Here is a 19772-nt window from a genome sequence, read left to right as displayed (position 1 = left end):
TCATATTTTCAATGACGGCCTAGGAACAGTGGGTTATCAGGGTCAGGGTCAGAACGGATTTTTACCTTGTCAGCTCGGGGATTCGATCTTGCAACCTTTCGGTTACTAGTCCAACACTAACCATTAGGCTACCTGCCGCCCCCTTATACTCTGTATGGCACAATACTCGTCAACAAGAACAAACCAATATGTTGCGCTTCCTGTTCCAGGCAAGAGGATGTAAACATGAACCAGCGGAAGGAGAGCACCCCTCTCCTCCAGAATGGCAATGGCTCGGTCACGTCCCTGCAGGCCCTCCTGAAGACCCAGCAGGGCTACGAGTCCAAGCCCGAGAAGATGGTGGGTGACTACGACCTGTCCATGGAGAGGCTGGCCTTCATCGAGAAGGGCAACAACAATGGCACGGGTGACGCCTACACCAAGTGGGACCAGATCAACATGAATTTGGCCAAGCTGCCACCTCAGCCGGACAACATGGTGGTCCAACCGGACGACCGCCCGAACGGCTCGAGCGCCAAGGAGGACTTTAACCACTTGCCTCCCCCGTATAACAATGACAATTCTACGGCGCCCATCACGGACCACTTGAAGAACGGCAACCAGCTGGGCGACCACTTCAATAGCCACTCCAGCGAGGGACTGGCTGTGTCGCCTATGAGGGTGGACTCTGCCACGTCGGTGGTGCGGACGGCTTCTGCGGGCGTGACGGCCAGCAGCAACATGTCTCTGTCTCGCAGCACCGAGGAGCTGTCCCCGGAGAAACGATGCTCCCCTCCTGTAGTGGCGAAGGCTCAGAGCATCACCAACATTGAGGCGGGGGGGATGAAGCTGTACTCCTTGGACGCTGAGGGGGGCTCCTATGAGGGTGGCGTAGTGGGCAGGATGGCCGGAGCCGGCCCGGGGGCCCAGGGCCAGAGCATCGTCCGCAGCAAGTCAGCCTCCCTGCTCAACGACCAGCCCTTCCAGGTCTACTCCGGTTCCTCAGCTTCCTCCTCCGACCTGCTCTCCAGCTCCTCCAAGCCCCCCGTCAGCACCGGCCGCTACCCCGTCCCCTCTGGCATGGCCATGGGCCCGCCGCCCCAGTACAACGTCCAGTACTCCAGCAGCACCATGCCCAAAGACGGCCTGTGGACCCAGAGGACCCCCGTCCCCCCCAACCAGGGCTTCCTTCCTCCGCCCCAGCATTCTCTGGCCAACACCAACTACTCCAACCGCAACCAGGCTCCTCCCTACCTCCTCCAGGCCCAACAGAGAGGCCCGCCCACGGGGCCCACGCCCGGTGACATGTGGGCTAAGGAGAGACACCTGCCCCTCGGAAGTCAGCCACGGAGCGGCACCCTTCAGAGGCAGAGCAGCAGCAGTTCCTCCATGGGGGACCCCCGGCGCATGCAGGTGCCCGAGGGAGAGTACATGACGTACAGGGACATCCACACCCTGGGCCGGGGGCCGCTGGCCATGGCTCAGGCCATGCAGAGGCCTCTGTCGGCCCGTACCTACAGCATTGACGGACCCAGCACCCCAAGGCCCCAGAGCTCCAGGCCACAGCCCCACGAGCTGCCCGAGAGGACCATGTCAGTCAGCGATTTCAACTACCAGCACGTCAGCCCCAGCAAGAGGCCCAACGCCAGGGTGAAGTCTGAGCACTCGTTGCTGGATGGGCCGGGAGGACCGGGAGCAGGAGGAAGGGTACCGGTGGACTGGAGAGATCAGGTGATGCGCCACATCGAGGCCAAGAAGATAGAAAAGGTAGAGTATTTGATGAATATTTAATGAGCAATCCATTTGATTGTACTTTTCATTCAGTATGTTTAATAATAGTCTTAATTGCCACTAAGAGAAATCCAGTATGATATAAAGGCACAGCCACGATAAGAGGTCAAACATGGGTGATATGGACAAAAATCCATCTCTCTCTAAATTGACTGAATTATCGCAACGATAAAAAGTGAATACCATTAAGTACACCAGTTGTCTATATTACCTTTAAAACTACTACTACTTTGAATGTTGTAGTTATCAATTGTTCTGTAAGCAATAGCCCATATTAGCAGACATTTCATTTCTAGTAAAGGCTACTTATTGTTATTGTCGAAAGCAGTAAAATGTCCTCGATAAATGTCGGTTTGGGTGGTGCCGATTTTAAGTTTTTGGTTTATCGTCCCAGCTCTAATAGTCACCTGTGTTTTTGATTGGGAACGTGTTAAGATCATCACACCGTTATGTCAGCAGCCCAGGTTGTTATTAGGTCCGTTCGATTTGATCACGTCATTGCCGAGATGACCTCACACCGTCCATTCAGAAACCTCATGACCCACATTATATTGGTGTTTGTTTCACTATCTTATCTTCGTTACTTGTCCCATTCCTTGACGTCAGTTCATAATTATGCAAAGGAATGGGACAAGTAATGAAGATGTGGCTCCTCTATGGTCCCTAGGTACCACAGGTTGAGGGGGGCTACAGTCTGCATTCTCCTTGTCCACTTCATCACCACAGTGGGCACCTTTTAGAACACAGCCATGAAAGTGACCGCCCTGATGTTATCTCAGACGCATGGTTTAATCAGTGATATGATTTAGAATGTGGAATGAATGGCCTGGATTTGAAAAGGAGAGATTACTCACTTGATCCTTAATTAGTAGAGGCCCAGCAGAACAGACAGAGGAGAAAATGATGAGTGGGAGATGCCATTTAATCACTTGTTCACAAGCAAGATTTGTCTAATTTTATTCAATTTCCTTCCTAATTAAATTGTAGAGCATCAACTTGCTACGTGCTGAAATCTCCTTAAAGAACACAACCACGTTAACAGATTCTGCGGTCTGAGTTTGACTGTAACATGTAGTCAATGGCAGTCGACTCCTGATAAATGGAACGGCTTTGTACTGGAAAGCTACATTTTGAAATTTAAACAGTTTTCACTTGTCTGGGCTTATTAAGGGTCTACGTATAACATGTATTGTTTCTTAAGCATGTCTATGTTGCAACAGTCTGTTTGGAGTAACAAGCAAACAAGCTGCTACTAACTCAATGTATGAAATAAAATGTTTTGTGATTCACTGCATGCTTGGCTGCTGTTAGAGCATGTGGAATGTTAACGTTAACAATATTATTTCCATTGTTTTATCATTCATAACCACTTAGTGAAATGCATGCCCACTCAATTGTATCTGTGTGTGTTGCCTGTATGTGTGTGTGTTGGCTGTATGTCAGGGTTTCCGTTAGGAAAATGTGGCGCCCGGACATTTTGACCGACAACATTTTAATTTACCGGACATTTGGTGAAATTTACCGGACCCATATGGATTGGGTGCGTAACCTGATTAGGGCGTCCACCCACGGTGCTCAGAATGACAGAAATCACATATAGATTATGGTCATTCGTATTAACAGGACACGCAAGTCGAGGATGCATTGACGTTGCGGTCAGTTACCGTATTCTGATGTACACTTTGAACAAGTTAGAATAACTGTCCACGTGTACTTTTCCTCCGCCAAAAAGAACAGCAAAATGACCGGCCTATGTCAATTTACTATAGTAGAAAAGTTTATGCTATCTATTCTATTGATGAGCTTGTTGAGAAAGAAATGGCCTTTTCCATACACTCTGGGACGGTTTTGGGACGATAGATCCCAAATTCATACAACCAGTAGGCCTAGGCTACATTTTGTTTTAAACGTTAAAGCAATAAGTCTGATTCAACCGATCAGAAAGCTTAAAATGTTGATCAACTATTATTTCGTCACATTATAAGCGCAGCAATGCACAGAAGGCTTCGCGCAAATGTTTGTTCTATAATGCAATTGGCTGGAAAACACCGTTGTCAAAAGGGCACTGCACATGTGAGCACTTTCATGTGACAGAGATGAAAATAGCCATTAGAAATGTAGAAAGAGAGGAGATCTGATAGGCTACTTTGAAGCAAAGTATTTTATTAGGCCTCATAATATGCATTAAAACGTTTAGATTTCAAACAATTAAGTATATGTTTTCAAAATGCATACTTCCTCCAACTCATTGCAAAGTGGTGTGTGACTTCCATTGCCGTTTAATGCCCCGCTCAAAACATCTAGGAACTCGGAAATCTACGACTTCAGTGCATTCAAGGCAACTGGGAACGGAGGGGGGGAAAAAACGAGCTTCAACTGTGAAAAATATATTTTGAACTGTCGTGCAACTTACAATTCCAACTCGGAAACTCGGGCCTCTTTCTAGAGCTCCGACTTCATGACCTAAAGATCACTGACTTCATGATTTAACCTCGTATTCTTCAGAGTTCCCAGTTGTCTTGAAAGCACCAGAAGATGCTGCAGCAGCTCTTGTGCTGTCTGACAGGTTTTCCACTCAAGGGCTCTGTATCTGTATGCTGTAAGCATGTGATAAATAAGATGCATAATGAATATACTGTATACACGAACCAACTTAATTCCACAAAATTATGCGAATTGCCCTATAGATTTATAAAAAATGACCAGTCAAATGTATTTCTATCAAGGAACAGGCTAAAAAGCCATTATTTTGCAATAGGATTTATTCTTCTTCTCCCGGACAATTGGCCGGGTCAATTTTATTTATCGGTTTGAAAAATATATTTTGGACGAAATCCGGCTATAACCGGCTAACGGAAACCCTACTGTATATGTAATGTGGTGTGTTGCCCTCCTCTGTTCAGAACTCCTTGTCTCGGTCCTATAATTCCAATTACGCCCCGCTGAGCTGCTCCCACTACGGCAGCTCTCGGGACGTGCACCACTCAGGCAGCCATGGCTCTCTGGTCTTTAGTGCTGCCGCAGACGGACGGCCTTATGGAGCCCAGGGCCACTGTGTGAGTACTGGACTGGACTGGAGCTAGACTACAGTTCAGCCTTCTAGCTCCTAGCTGCCTCCTATCCAGGCAGATCTTATTCCTACCTCATACTGCTTTTCAGCTTGGGGCCCCTTTCCAATACTTTTCAAAGGCATCCTTGGCTTCCTTGTCATTCCATTCAGAATACAATGCCTTCCTCAGTTAGGATTGATTTATTTGTTGCGTGGCCTTTTTTGTGATGTTCAGTCCTTGATGTTGTCATTGATCTGTGCTGGATGGAAACAAGTTTTCTCCAATTTGTTTGCTTCCATCGCTTCAACCCATAGATCTGGGATGACTTTACAGAAGGATTCAAGGAAGGATGCATTTTAGAACTATTGGGACAGGGCCCATGAACTGTATAGCTCCTTGCTGTAGTGTGACGCAACCTAACTTGTTTGAAAGGGGCATCCTTTGTCTGTGCACATAAACTAGTCCTCTCTACCACAAACTGTTTGTAGGGAAACTCACAATCTCTCTCTCTATCAAGGATTCGTGTAGAGGAAAGTCCTAGCGCTGTAGAAGGGCATCTTTCAAAGAGCAATTGAGACCTGGCTAAACTAACACATTGCGTCTGTTGTATTAGTTGAACATTTTTGTAGTCTCTCAATTTACAGCAGACAAGTAGCCTACCTTATCCAAACAGTAGTTGGGTTGAATAGTGGTGAAGCAGTGTTGTTATCCTTATAAAGGTATTCTCTCTAAAAAACTATTTTCTGTCAGGCAGTAGCTTTGTGTCATTATAGGCCATATGGTAGGATGCAATTGACAGTGAGATACTGAACAGGTGTTTCACTGGCTTGGCGTCGAGGAATTTCATTTATCCAGTGACATCATTCCGTCGGAGGCCTTTGATTAGTTGTATATGCTACAAGTCTCATGTGAAATACCATCATGTTGATGTGAAATAACATCATGTTGAATAGTACGGTTGGATGTGTAGATTAATAGTAGTAATAAAGCTGAAGAACATACGCACATCCAGGTACTTTTCGCAGGTGCTGGAGTTGTAGGCAAACTCACTTGTACTAAAGCTGCATTGGCCACATTTGTAATTACCCTCCGGAACCTTGCCCTTTTCTCCCTTTTCTCTGGTGGGCACTCAGATTTATCCACAATATCTCTCACGTTTGGAGATCTTTTAAAAACCATACGTGGGGGATATTTAAAAATGGGTTTCAATTATAGGTCAGTATCAATACTGTACCAGTGCTTCCTGATAATGTCCTTAAATGCCTTCCCCAACGGGGGACATGTTCTGCTTTTTCTTTTGGTTTTAGGCTTTCCAACTGTGTTAGTCCTTCAAAACGATCATTGGCATGATGTCACTGTACTGCCCCTATATACAGGACCTTCCACCCCCACCTGGGATATGGATGCCTGATGAAGACTTAAGGGTCGAAACGTTCTAAATAAATATCACCTGGTATCATGAGCACTAGTTTAATAATATTAGCATGTTGCATGGTACAAAATGCCCCTTTTTAAACAAGGTTTCCCTCCCAACCTATAATTCACTTATCCCAGTGCTTTGTCCACCGAGCCACCCACGCACTCCAATCAGGTAGCGTGCCTCCCTTCTCAATCAAATTCATTCTCCCCTTTTAACGACACGTTGACTCATCAATCATCATCAGCTTGCTTTAATTCCTCCTCTTCACTCCCACTGTTGATCACTTCAGAATCACCTCATAACCCTTTCACTTCTCTGTGGAGATGAGCACTGTGCTTGTCCGAGGTAAGTACGGGGGGTGTAGTTGGAAGAGCAAGTAGTTGTGGTGTTAGGTTGAGTCGTGGTGTCAAATGGCTGCCTACTGATTTCCACTCAACGTGTAGTCTTATGATTTAATGAATCGTTGTTTCCTTTCCTCTGTTTATTCTCTAAAGGACACTACATTAGGCTCTAGTGCCCTACGTAGGGAATTATCATCCTCATTGTTAAGAACGTTATCTATAGATGTACTTTTCATGGGTGTTGGAATTACCTGGAGAAATGTCAAAATGAATGGTCAACACAACATATTCCATTTTTGTTAACAGAACATGCGACAAACATTATTAGCCTCGATCAGAACATGGTCAACTAATTCAGCTTAGACATGAAGAATTACCTCAACATTACCTAATAGTACACGGTTTCAGGGACTTGCCTAAAATAGGAGAGGTGTGTTTGTCACAGACAGACAGCGGTCAGGACATGGGCTTTGTTACCAATCATCTGACTTCGTTCCCTCTTCAGGATGACGTGTTTGGACCTCAAGGGCAGCAGGGCAACACCATGGACACCCTCCGAAAAGTAAGTGCACACTAGAGCTATATGTAGAGGATACCCCTAAACCAATCAACCATCTTCCTATTGTGTTACTTTTTATTATGACTTTTTATTTTAGCCTGCTTGGTGAATATTTTCTTCTTGAACTGCGCTGTTGGTTAAGGGCTTGTAAGTAAGCGTTTCACGGTGAAGTTTACACCTGTTGTATTCGGCGCATGTGGCAAATAGTTTGATTTGATAATTTTCACATTTCTAAAAGATGGTCCGCTCAAATTGGTTTGTTTTCCTACTATATATTAGAAATGCAGACCACAAAGCCCATGGAATAGTCATAGGCCCGTACAGTTTAGAGTAGTTTAACAAAACGAGGGCAATAATTCTACAAATCGATCATACAACCCCACCATAACTAGAAGTGCCTGACTGTCCCATCTCGGCACATGCATTCACTGACCCATAGCTTTTTCTGTACCGCTATAAGTAGAACGTTGCCCAGCCCGATACCCTGAGTAGAGCTAGCTAGCTGAGAATTAAGATATTGACCCAGTAGCAGTACCTAGAAGCACCATCCTTCTCCCCACCAGTGATTAATGAGTTCTAATTAACAAGATCTGCCTTGAAAGAGATTATTGTTCAGGCCCATCTATTCTCACGGTGGCCCCTCTTGCCTCCACCAGGGTCCCCGGTGCCTCGCAGTGAGGTTTGGAGGAGCGCTGCTTCTGTTTTACTGGTATTATTAATAGCTATGCTGGATGGAATACGGTGGCGGAAGCTCGGCGTAGTAAAGCTCCTCAGTCCAGTCCCCAGTGGGCTCTTGACCTTCATCAGTAGGCTAGATACAGTATGGTACGGTGTCCGTGGACAAGTCGAGGGATTGCGATTTAAAAGAGTAATATGTGAGACTATTAATAGAGTTCTATCGTATGTACAGTATACAGTGTTTCTATATGAACTTCTCAGTTGAGGACTGAATGTGAAGAGGCTCATTTGAAATATTTGATACCCAGAAATATCTCCCTTTCCATGAAATAATTAGAACAGGCCCATGTTTTGCCATTCCATTTACACTGAGAGAAATGTAGACATTTTGGGGAGTTCCTCCTGCCACCTGCAGGTTCTCCGGTGGTACCGCAACTGTCTCTTTTCAGTAACCGGCTCAGACAGAGCCGCAGAATGAGGTCAGTCGGCTGTCTGGTAGAATTTGAAATGGTCTGTTCCAAGAGATGTCGTACGGAGAACCACAGCGTGACTCGTAGAGAGCCATTTTATTATACGGACTGCAAGTCCTTATCAGACGTTAGATGAGGCCTTTCATATAAATGTCTCCTTCGAACGCACTAACGCAATGTATTTTTTTGTTTGAGTTCAATTTAGTCAATGTTCTTCGACTTACTGTCTATCTGCCTGGATGGTGATCCAGAGAGAAAATGGATCTCACTGTCGAATAGGAATACTAAGGACAAATGTTTTTGAACTGGGGTTATATATGGAATGTACTGTTTTTATTTGAATATGTTCCAAGTTCTGACCAAATGTGGGAAACTTGTCGACATTTTCAGATTCTACCTCGACGTTTACCAAGATGAAGTGGGACTCTGTCGTGGTCCTTCAGACCCGACATTGATAATGACTCCTCAGTCGCTCCGTAAAGAACCTATTGCACATATAGTGTACTTCTGTAGACAAGAGCCCTAGCCTATCCTATTACATGGTATATAGGGAATAGGATGTCATTTCAGATTTGCCCTAAGTCACAGTGAATAAGGCCTAACCCCTGCCGGCAACCTACATCAGTGGAACCTGCCAAAAACCCCACCACCATCTAATAAAACCTCATTGATTCATCTCTGAAATTCATCCTCCACACTAGTCAGAGGACAATTATTTCCATGATTTTGTTGCTTTGGGGGCAGTGGCAATGAGTCAGTGGATCCAATCCCCCTGGCCTGCTGCTTTAGACAGAGCACCTTGCTGGTGGTAAATCAGCACTCTTGTTCTGTCACATGTTCTTTTGTATGCCGGGCCTGCAGTTTAGCCTACCCTTTGGCCAAATTTGTATTTTTCTTCTTTCTCTCTTGCTGGATTATAGCCTAGTATTTTGTTGTCTTGTTTTAAGTGCTGTTGGAAGTATGAATTTGAGTACTGTGTATTCCCAAACCCTGCTGAACATTAGAGTGTATTGTCTGGTGAGCGTTTTAGATATGTCTTTTTTTTAATCAATTTTGTTGGAACGTCAACTCTATAACAACATCTGTCTGTGTGTGTGTGTGTGTTTTACCAGGTGCCTTCGATGAACGGTCAGCTGGGCGGTCCGGTGCGTGGCCAGATGACGTCGTGCCAGACGCCCATGGCCCGCCACCCCTCCAGAGAGCAGCTCATCGACTACCTGATGCTCAAGGTCTCCCATGGCCAGCAGCCCCAGGGGCCCCCTCCACCACGGGCCGACCACGACACACTGCAGCAGGAGGTAGGGTGGGGAAATGGATGGATGAAGAGTTACAGTTCAACAAAGCTCCTTATCCCTACTCCTGGAGCTATATGGTGTTTAGCCCACAGCTACAAACCTCATTCATCATCAAAACCTTGATTAACTATGATGATTAGGTCAAACACATATGTGTGTTTTAGTGCTGGGCTTGAACTACACCATCTAGGAATAGGGTTGATGACCACTGGGTTAAAGCATGCATAGCATTGCACTTAATAGTTGTTAATGGTGGTTTGTTTGTTACATCAATTAACTGGCTAGACTGAAAGTATTCAGACCCAACATTTTGTTACGTTACAGCCTTATTCTATAATAGATATTTTTTTTTTAATTAAAAAACATTTTCCCTCATCAATCTACACACAATACCCCATAATGACAAAGCAAAAACAGGTTTTTAGATTTTTTTGCTCATTTATAAAAATATATATATATATAAAGTAACACATTTACGTAAGTATTCAGACCCTTTACTCAATACTTTGTTGAAGCACCTTTTGCATCGATTACAGCCACGGGTCTTCTTGGGTATGACGTTACAAGCTTGGCACACCTGTATTTGGGGAGTTTCTCCCATTCTTCTCTGCAGATCCTCTCAAGCTCTGTCAGGTTGGATGGGGAGCGTCGGTGCACAGCTATTTTCAGGTCTATCCAGGGATGTTTGATCGGGTTCAAGTCTGGGCTCTGGCTGGGCCACTCAAGGACATTGAGACTTGTCCCGAAGCCACTCCTGCATTGTCTTGGCTGTATGCTTAGGGTCATTGTCCTGTTGGAAGGTGAACCTTCACCCCAGTCTGAGGTCCTGAGTGCCCTGGAGCAGGTTTTCATGAAGGATCTCTCAACGGCAGTGTGTTATATAGACTTATTTCGGAAACATCAAGGATGGAGAATTTTGTTTCTCATGGTCTGAGAGTCTTTAGGTGCCTTATGGCAAACTCCAAACAGGCTGTCATGTGCATTTTACTGAGGAGTGGCTTCCGTCAGGCCACTCTACCATAAAGGCCTGATTGTTGGAGTGCGTCAGAGATGGTTGTCCTTCTGGAAGATACTCCCATCTCCACAGAGGAACTCTGGGTCTCTGTCAGAGTGACCATTGGGTTCTTGGTCACCTCCCTTACCAAGGCCCTTCTCCCCCGAATTGCTCAGTTTGGCCGGGCGGCCAGCTTTAGGAAGAGTCTTTGTGGTTCCAAACTTCTTCCATTTAAGAATGATGGAGGCCACTGTGTTCTTGGGGACCTTCAATACTGCAGAACTGTTTTGGTACCTTTCCACAGATCTGTGCCTTGACACAATCCTGTCTCTGAGCTCTACGTACAATTCCTTCAACCTCATGGCTTGGTTTTTGCTCTAACATGCTCCGTCAACTGTGGGACCTTGTATAGACACGTGTGTGCCTTTCCAAATCATGTCCAGTCAATGAAATTACCACTGGTGGACTCCAATAAAGTTGCAGAAACATCTAAAGGATGATCAATGGAAACAGGATGCACCTGAGCTCAATTTCGAGTGTCATAGCAAAGGGTCTATTTACTTATGTAAATATGGTATTTCTGTTTTTTATTTCTAGTGCATTTGCAAAAATTTCAAGAACCTTGTCATTATGGGGTATTGTTATTTACGTTATTTTATTTACGTCATTTAGCAGACGCTCTTATCCAGAGCGACTTACAAGTGCATACATTCATACTTTTTTTGTACTGGCCCCCCGTGGGAATCGAACCCACAACCCTGGCGTTGCAAGCGCCATGCTCTACCAACTGAGCCACACGGGGCCCAATTGTGTGTATATTGAGGAATATTTTTTATTTAATCCATTTTAGAATAAGTCTGTAACGTAACAACGTTGAAAGGGGTCTTTCCGAATGTACTGTATGTAACTCATATGCAAAGTAACGTCCCCTGTGAAGGTAGTAATGTCTGTTGGTGTCTGTTTTTCAGTTCCGTGTGAAAGTGGAGAAGAACCCAGAGCTAGGGTTCAGTATATCAGGAGGAGTAGGAGGACGGGGAAACCCTTTTCGTCCGGACGATAATGTATGTTCACTCATCAGCCCTCTTTTTCCCATAGCAATATAGTGTTGTCTATTTTTCCAGCCTACTGCATGTGGCATGTAATCTAAGCACTTACACAATGGAGGCCTCTAGGTTAAGCATTGCATTATGTTAGTAGTTCACTGTATAGCAACTCAGCTTGTTACTGCATTTGTACGGATTTTGCAACAATCAGTCAGTAAATAATGTCACTAGTGTTAACCAGATGGGTGTGATTCGTCGCTCTCTTCTCTCTTAGGGCATCTTCGTGACAAGGGTCCAGCCTGAGGGACCTGCCTCTAAGATACTCCAGCCTGGAGACAAGATCCTCCAGGTGAACCCAATAATACCATTCCCTCTATTTCCCCATCACTGTAAATCGATACTGTATCGATTATTTGCTGAACACGTTTAACTACTACGAAATACCATACACATCAGAGCCAAAGTTGCCATCTTGGCGTTGAGCTATATCTCTCCTTGTTTCCCCCCAGGCAAACGGATATAGCTTTGTGAACGTTGACCATGGGAATGCCGTGGCCCTGCTGAAGACATTTCCCACCACTGTGGATATGATCATCGTCCGAGAGTTGGCTGCGTAGAGAGAGACAGACGGGACTGTGGAGCGACGACCTCCAATCCTTCTTGTTTTTATATACAGAGGAGCCTGGTCTATAAATAGAAGAACTGAACTGCTTTATGGGGAAGAGAACCTTCTAGAGCTTTTGGGATAACGGGGGCCGTACCACTGCATCAAGTGGACTTAGTGAGGGAGGAGAGGGACCTGGGGAGGGGGAGCAAACATCTGGAAGCATGCGTAGTCGACTTGGTCGTCTTAAAGAAGTCACTGTGGGATAGCCGGTTATTTTTTACACAGAGGGTGCTGCAGAGACGGCGTGTGCTCCAACGACACAGAGATCAACAACAAAAAAGTGCTTTCTGTATCGTTACACTTTTGTTTTTTTGAAGAAAATAATATTCCTACATCATTACGGAGTTGTAGTTGCTGTAGTTGAGCATTAACTGTAGTTGACCACTAGAGGGCAGAGCTCCCTCTGTCTCTCTCTCTGCCCTCCTTTTTAAATCATGTATTGTTATTATTTTTAATAGATGCTGAGACCACTTATTTGACCTAGGTGACATTTGATCTGGGGGACAATTATGTGCTTTCTTGTGGAGATGAATGTAGTGCTGGGTTGCGCTTTCAGAACGATGTTTAAGAATTCTCCCCCCTGCCTAATTGCAATTGTGACAATTTTTGACCAGGTCCTGTACATGGTGGATAGTTGAGAAGGACAATTAATTTGCCTCTGCCTCCATAAAGCCTGTGAGGCACACACTGCATACATCCATTATATACTGTCCGCAGTCTAAGAACAGTTATAGTAGCCTCTGGAACCGCTGGCTTGGAATATCCCTCACCTGAAAAGACCTGCCTGTGCCGGCATTGAACTCCTGACAGACGAGGACACTCACTCCGTCACTGAATCAATACTCCGGTTGCTGACTACTTGGATGCTGTAAAACACTCTTTGTACGTGAAATGGAATTGGGACTGGGATATGGAACAGATCATGATATTTCTTTGTGTAGAAACTGACTGGGAGTAACAATAGAGGAATGTCTTTGCTTGGCCTTAATTAGCCTAGCCAGGATGTTATGTGAGATAGGGGTCAGGAGGCAGAGTGGTAATGCCAGGTCACCAAAACATGTGTTGAGACCATGGTCAGGTGTTGGGGAGGTGCTGGTGGGAGTAGCGCCCTATTCCCCAAAGTGCGCTACGTACTAGTGGTGCACTATTTACAAAGGATATAGGGTGTGATTTGAGATGCAGCCTGTGTCAGACTCTGAGCAGGTTTAGGCCTGGTCTCTGGGCCCCTTCCACTCATGTTGGTAAGATTCTAAAGGGCTTCTCCCTCAACTCAGCCATTGGTGACCTAGAAAACACTCACAAAACGGTTTGAGGTTAAAAAAGGGTTTGTCTGTGTAACATATTTTTGTTTAAGTGGGGGAAAACAACCATAGTTTGCCTTTTGTGTATAAAAATCATATTTTTTAGACATCAATCTAGGCTTTTCACTCTCTTTTTGTGTTGGGATAGTGTTTCATGCATGAACTCTTTGCTCTATGCTGGGGGGGGACTGAGCTGTTAAGTGCCATAGACCTTGAACTGTTTGAACAAGGGGGTGGATGGAGTGACTACCCTGAGACCCAAGCAATATTCACATATTTCTCTTCACAACAAACTAAACGCTCTCTTCTTGAGTACACCCTGTGTGACTCGACACAATGGTTTAATAGCAATAGTCAGCGGCTTTATTTTCATTCAGAAAGACATCCGATTGCATTTTTTTAAACCTATAAAAGAAAAAGAACGCAAGAAGAAACCCTTTTAGTGATCGCTGATTGTTATACAGGATTTTATATTGTAAAGAATCTTTTCTAATGAAAAACAACATGGGAAGTAACATTTTTAGCAAAGAAAGTAAAATGTAAAAGTCTGCATTGTATAATAGTGAATGCTCTTGCGTCACTCAGCCCTAGGCTTACATATGAGTTGCAGGCTTTCCCAAACTTAACTGCTCAGAAAACTGTTCAAACCAACTGGTTACGTGTATCTGTGCAAACATGAATCACTTTTACCCCAGTGTAAAAAAAACTCAATCCGAGCTGCAAAGTCATTTGTAATGTTTCTAATTGAATAGTGTCAAGCTATAAAAATGCATTTAAAAGCTTTTACGCTATGTCCACTTGGTGTAATCAACAGTCTATAGATGTATGTGTTGTTTGCATGAATTCACCGAATGAATTGTCTATTTTGAAAATTGAATTCATGAAACCTTTTAGAAATATTTCCTATAGAAAGCAAACGATCCAATTCAAAGATCTCTACAAGTTATGACCCCACTGAACCTTTTTTGTAAATCGATTGTAATGCAAACACTGAATTGTGACAGAGCGTAAAGAAAGTACTTATCAGAGATTGATCATTGTTTTTTCCCCCATACATTTAATGGCGTTGTCGTTATACAAATCCTTCACAAATTCCAAATGTTATGCATGTAATTCATTGTTACTTTATGCATAGAGCTAAAGATTATACTCATGTTACCGTCAACTTGTGACTCGAATAGAAAACATTGTCGATGATGTTTGCTCCCCTTTTTTTCCATTTTGAATTCCAACTGAACATTGCCCCCAAATGAAACTGTCCCGTTTTTTTAATAGTTTTTTTTTAGCAACTGCAGTCCCAGTGGCACGCTCCTAACTGCAGATATTTGTCACTGGTCAATGTTAGCCTAGAGAGGTAACATATTGACGTGTTAAGGTTTCTCTTCTGCATTTTCCCCTCGCAAGATTACTGTTAGTACATCATGTTTTAAATTAGAACATTGTAATTATGCTTTTGTGCTGTTTTGTTGTGGGCACTGTGTTATTTTACTTTCTATCTGGGAATAGGAACAATCTAATGAGATTTCTTGGGTCAATGTCATATTTAGACCTTGTACAATCTGGGACTAAAACCTAGGGGGTCACCTGTTTGCCATATCCAAGATTAACTGGTCTTTTCATTCTCTCACCTTGTTTTTATTTATTTAGCTCAGTCTCCTGTGACTTTTTAGACATTTACTAATCAAAATGTAAATACTTTAAAAAAAAGTTAAGAAATCAATTAATCATGGCATTAGTCACTGAGTTTGTAAAACCAGCAATAAATTGCAATGCAGACACAACCCGTTTAATGTAGAGCTATTTCAAAGGTTTCTCTGGAAACGGCTACAGTAAGGTGATTGATATGCATTCATTCAACATTCCAGATTTTGTATATAACAATACTGTTTCTTAGTTAACCTGTGGAAAATAAGAAATAAACTAATGCTCTTTACATTTGTTTCCTTCATTGAATGACTTTCTCTCCTTTCTTTCCCAAAGGCTTGAATGCGGCAATTCCCCATTCCAGACTGTGACAGTAATATTTTGAAGATAGTTGTAAGAAATGCTTCTTAAAACAATACAGCCATGTATTAGGATTAAGAATATATATATTTGGACTAGATAATGCTAAACAAGGTTGGAATTCTGTTTATATAAATTGAACAGAGGACAAGTAGTTAATTTGACACAAGTCACATCCACAGATCAATTTCAACTGATTTATTTATTAGACTTCAGAATTGCATGGGTCCATGAAATGGGGTATCAGCCTACTCCGTGACACCCACTGAACACAACTGTGAAGAGTTTCCACATATTCCACAGTTTCCACGCGTCTTAGCTCTGATTGCTGGACTTTTAACTGGGAAATCAGCTCCATCTAGTCAGTCTATTGTACGTATTGAACGTTCTTATTGCAATGTACAGCCTTACCCCATTTCATGGACTCAAGACCCATAGGTATTAGTCTACTCTGTGACACCCACAGAACGTAACCCTCCCTGAAATTTGATTTCCCCCCCCCCCCCCCACCTATTTTTATTAACCAAGACTCCTCAATCTCACTGGAGAATGCATCCGAGCGAGCGAAACTGCGCCCCTCTGTTTTAGAATGTCTAGCCCATGTATCTGATGCCGTCATATTCTTTTTGGCCAGACAACATCAGATGGGCTACAGATACTAAAACAGAGGGCCGCTGTTTGTCACACTTGGATGCTTTCTCTGGTGAAATAGATTCAGCCTCTTGCAAATTGAAGGACAATTATAAAACACAGAGCCTGGCTTCTCTTGGCATCATCCATGAATACAAGCCACTTTGTAGGCTGGATGTCATTATACTTATGGTGTTTGTAATAGATGTCCTTTTCCATTGGGCTCCCGAGTGGCGCAGCGGTCTTAGGCACTGCATCTCAGTGCAAGAGGCATCACTGCAGTCCCTGGTTCAAATCCAGGCTATATCACATCCGGCCGGGATTGGGAGTCCCATAGGGCGGCACACAATTGGCCCAGCTTCGTTCAGGTTTGGCCGGGGTAGGCCGTCATTGTAAATCAGAATTTGTTCTTAACTGACTTGCTTCGTTAATTGAAGGTTAAATAAACAATTCAAATGGCGGGTGCACAATTTATTTTGGAATAGACGAACGTGCGCAGGTAACCTACCCTGTGACACCCACATTGTTTGACAATCAGATGAAAGCATGACTGATTGCGGTCATAACACATTAAAAGGTAATACCATTTTACAGTGAAATTACATGTCTACTATAAAGCACACAAAAAAAATGCCCACATAGGAGATCCCGTACAAAATAAATAGACACCCCCTGAATGTCAAGGTATAATTTGCTGTCATCAAGGCAACGGGTGGCTACTTTGAAGAATTTCAAATATAAAATATATTTTGATTGGTTAAACACATTTTTGGTTACCACATGATTCCATATGTGTTATTTCATAGTTTTGACTTCTTCACTATTATTCTACAATGTAGAAAATAGTCAAATAAAGAAAAACCCTTGAATGAGTAGGTGTGTCCAAACTTTTGACTGGTACTGTATATAAAATTTTACTTTTTACCACTTTTTCTCCCCATCGCTGCCTCCCCCGTACGTACTCGGGAGAGGCGAAGGTCATGAGCCATGTGTCCTCCGAGAAACAACCCAGCCAAGCCGCACTGCTTCTTGACACAATGCCCATTTAACCTGGAAGCCAGCCACACCAATGTGTCGGAGTAAACACTACACCTGGCAATCGTGTCATCATGCATTGCGCCCGGCCCGCCACAGGAGTCACTAGAGCGTGATGGGACAAGAACATCCTTGCCAGCCAAACCCTCCCCTAACCCGGACAACACTGGGCCAAATGTGCGCCGCCCCATGGGTCACCCGGTTGCACCCGGCTGCAACAGATCCTGGACTCGAAACAGGATCTCTAGTGGCACAGTCCACTGTGGCTTAGTCCACTGCGCCACTCAGAGGCCCAGTGCAGCTTTTGACATTATTGATCATAGTCTGCTGCTGGAAAAACTTAGTTATGGCTTTACACCCCCTGCTATATTGTGGTTAAAGAGTTACCTGTCTAACAGAACACAGAGGGTGTTCTTTAATGAAAGCCTCTCCAACATAATCCAGGTAGAATCAGGAATTCCCCAGGGTAGCTGTTTAGGCCCCTTGCTTTTTGCAATCTTTACTAACGACATGCCACTGGCTTTGAGTAAGGCCAATGTGTCTATGTATGCGGATGACTCAACACTATACATATCAGCTACTACAGCAACTGAAATGACTGCAACACTTACCAAAGAGCTGCAGTTAGTTTCGGAATGGGTAGCAAGGAATAAGATAGTCCTAAATATTTCCAAAACTAAGAGCATTGTATTTGGGACAAACTATTCACTAAACCCTTGGGAAAATTGCAGTTGGCTCAGAACAAGGCAGCACGGCTGGCCCTTAAAAGTACACGGAGAACTAACATTAATGACATGCATGTCAATCTCATGGCACAAAGTGGAAGAGAAATTGACTTCATCATTACTTGTTTTTATCAGAGGTGTTGACAAGCTGAATGTACCGAGCTGTCTGTTTAAAATACTAGCACACAGCTCAGACACTCATGCCTACCCCACAAGACATGCCACCCGAGGTCTTTTCACAGTCCCCAAGTCCAGAACAGACTATGGGAGGTACACAGTACTACATAGAGCGAAGACTACATGGAACTCTATTCCACATCAGGTAACTGATGCAAGAAGTAGAATCAGATTTTTAAAGCCCGTAAAAATACACCTTATGAAACAACAGGGACTGTGAAGAGACATACAAAGGTAGAGACAACATGCATACGCAGACATTGTGATATTGTTGTGTGGTGGTATGGAACATTTTGTGTTGTGAGTATGTGGTAGTGTAGGAATGTTATGATGTACTGTTCTATCTTTAGCTCATTCAGTACAAACATAGTTCACTGCTTTATCTTTTGTTTTATATGGAATGTGGGTGCTTTGGTATGTTTGGACCCCAGGAAGAGTAGCTGCTGTCTTGGCAGCAGCTAATGGGAATCCCTAATAAATACAAGTACTTTCAAAATCTTAGCTAGCAAGCTAGCAGTCATCATCATGAATCAAGTCGACAATCTCCTGGCAAATCCTTGTCATATGAAGAGAAATTATAATCACTAGCCTGCTATTCAGTGGAGTGGTTATGTGGTCCAAGTCTGGGTTTAAGGGTCTCTTATCCAAGCTTAAAAGAATAAACATTCAACAGGGTTTTTTCAGAGTTCCCAGTTGTCTTGAAAGCACTATAAATCCAGAGAATGCCAGAGTTTGATGACCGCTGCACAACCTTCCTGTTCAAGTGAGCACAGCACAACAAGGTGAGTCCAAAAATGTCTTGTATGCTGCTGCATAAATTATGCAATATGCCAGGGAGATATGTATCCTGAAGCTAAGAAAGTAATACTAAGTGTATGTTGTGTAGTAAACTGTTAGTAGCCCATGTGCCTCACCCTAATAATTTGGTCAATTTCCCCCTCATAATTTAGCCTACCGTTCTGACTTGGTAGTGCACATGTAGCTTATAGCCTGTTTTAGAGAAGTGTATTCATCGAATTTTGTAAGAGCTTTAATTGTCAGCTTATATGCCCCCTTTATGTATCCTACTGTTCTGACTTGGTGTACAGGGATAATACTGTAAGAATAGCCCATGTTATGTTGCTGTACATTTAAAAAGTGCTGAACAAATAGTTACTTTGACTACGTCCGTCCTAGCTCACTCATTAATGTCTTAATCGAAATTACGGATCGTCCCTTTTGCGCTCGTTGTCCCCTTATGCCATAGTTTGTACATCTCAATTGTCAGTAGAAACCACATTTGTTTAAGCAAGTCAGCCATATCAGCTATGTTTTTTTTAAAGGCAGTAAATGAGGCTGAAATAACTGTTTCGCTGCCAGACAAGGCTCCGCTGATAGCCAGGTGTAGCAGTGGTAAGGTTCTGGGACTGCTGTTGGGACAGCTTTATGTAGGCCTTAACAGTTTGTGGACACCACCTGTCACCGTTATAGTACAATTAATGTATTGCTTAGTGTTGTGTAGTGGCTTTGCTGGCATGCATCCTCAAACATTTTGGGGGGAGTTTGCCTTAACAAAATTTACATGCTAAAATCGGCACTGGCTATAGAAAATAGGAATAGCCAAATTACTCGGA

General features: G+C 43.7%; 1 protein-coding gene and 1 non-coding gene across 6 annotated transcripts in view; one reads left to right on the top strand and one right to left on the bottom strand.

Moving 5' to 3' along the window:
* LOC129863836 (erbin-like) overlaps positions 1–15521 on the top strand; it is a 131179-nt gene extending 115658 nt beyond the window's left edge. For 3 of the 5 annotated variants that reach the window (XM_055936146.1, XM_055936147.1, XM_055936145.1), the window contains exons 21-27: positions 210–1746; positions 4674–4826; positions 7087–7143; positions 9401–9586; positions 11546–11638; positions 11895–11969; positions 12130–15521. In XM_055936146.1, the coding sequence (XP_055792121.1) occupies positions 210–1746; positions 4674–4826; positions 7087–7143; positions 9401–9586; positions 11546–11638; positions 11895–11969; positions 12130–12237 (2209 nt within the window). In that variant the 3' untranslated portion in view covers positions 12238–15521. The remainder of the gene's footprint in view (positions 1–209; positions 1747–4673; positions 4827–7086; positions 7144–9400; positions 9587–11545; positions 11639–11894; positions 11970–12129) is intronic. The other 2 variants (XM_055936149.1, XM_055936148.1) reach the window with 1 other exon arrangement.
* trnaa-ugc (transfer RNA alanine (anticodon UGC)) lies at positions 11306–11381 on the bottom strand. The gene has a single exon. It is a non-coding gene; the product is annotated as a tRNA-Ala (tRNA).
* Positions 15522–19772: the final 4251 nt, after the last annotated feature.

The sequence above is a fragment of the Salvelinus fontinalis genome, chromosome 10 (genome assembly GCF_029448725.1).
Source record: "Salvelinus fontinalis isolate EN_2023a chromosome 10, ASM2944872v1, whole genome shotgun sequence".
NCBI classification, from domain to species: Eukaryota; Metazoa; Chordata; class Actinopteri; order Salmoniformes; family Salmonidae; genus Salvelinus; species Salvelinus fontinalis.
The sequence above is the reverse complement of the archived record's forward strand: the minus strand, read 5'-3'. Positions and strand labels throughout refer to the sequence as shown.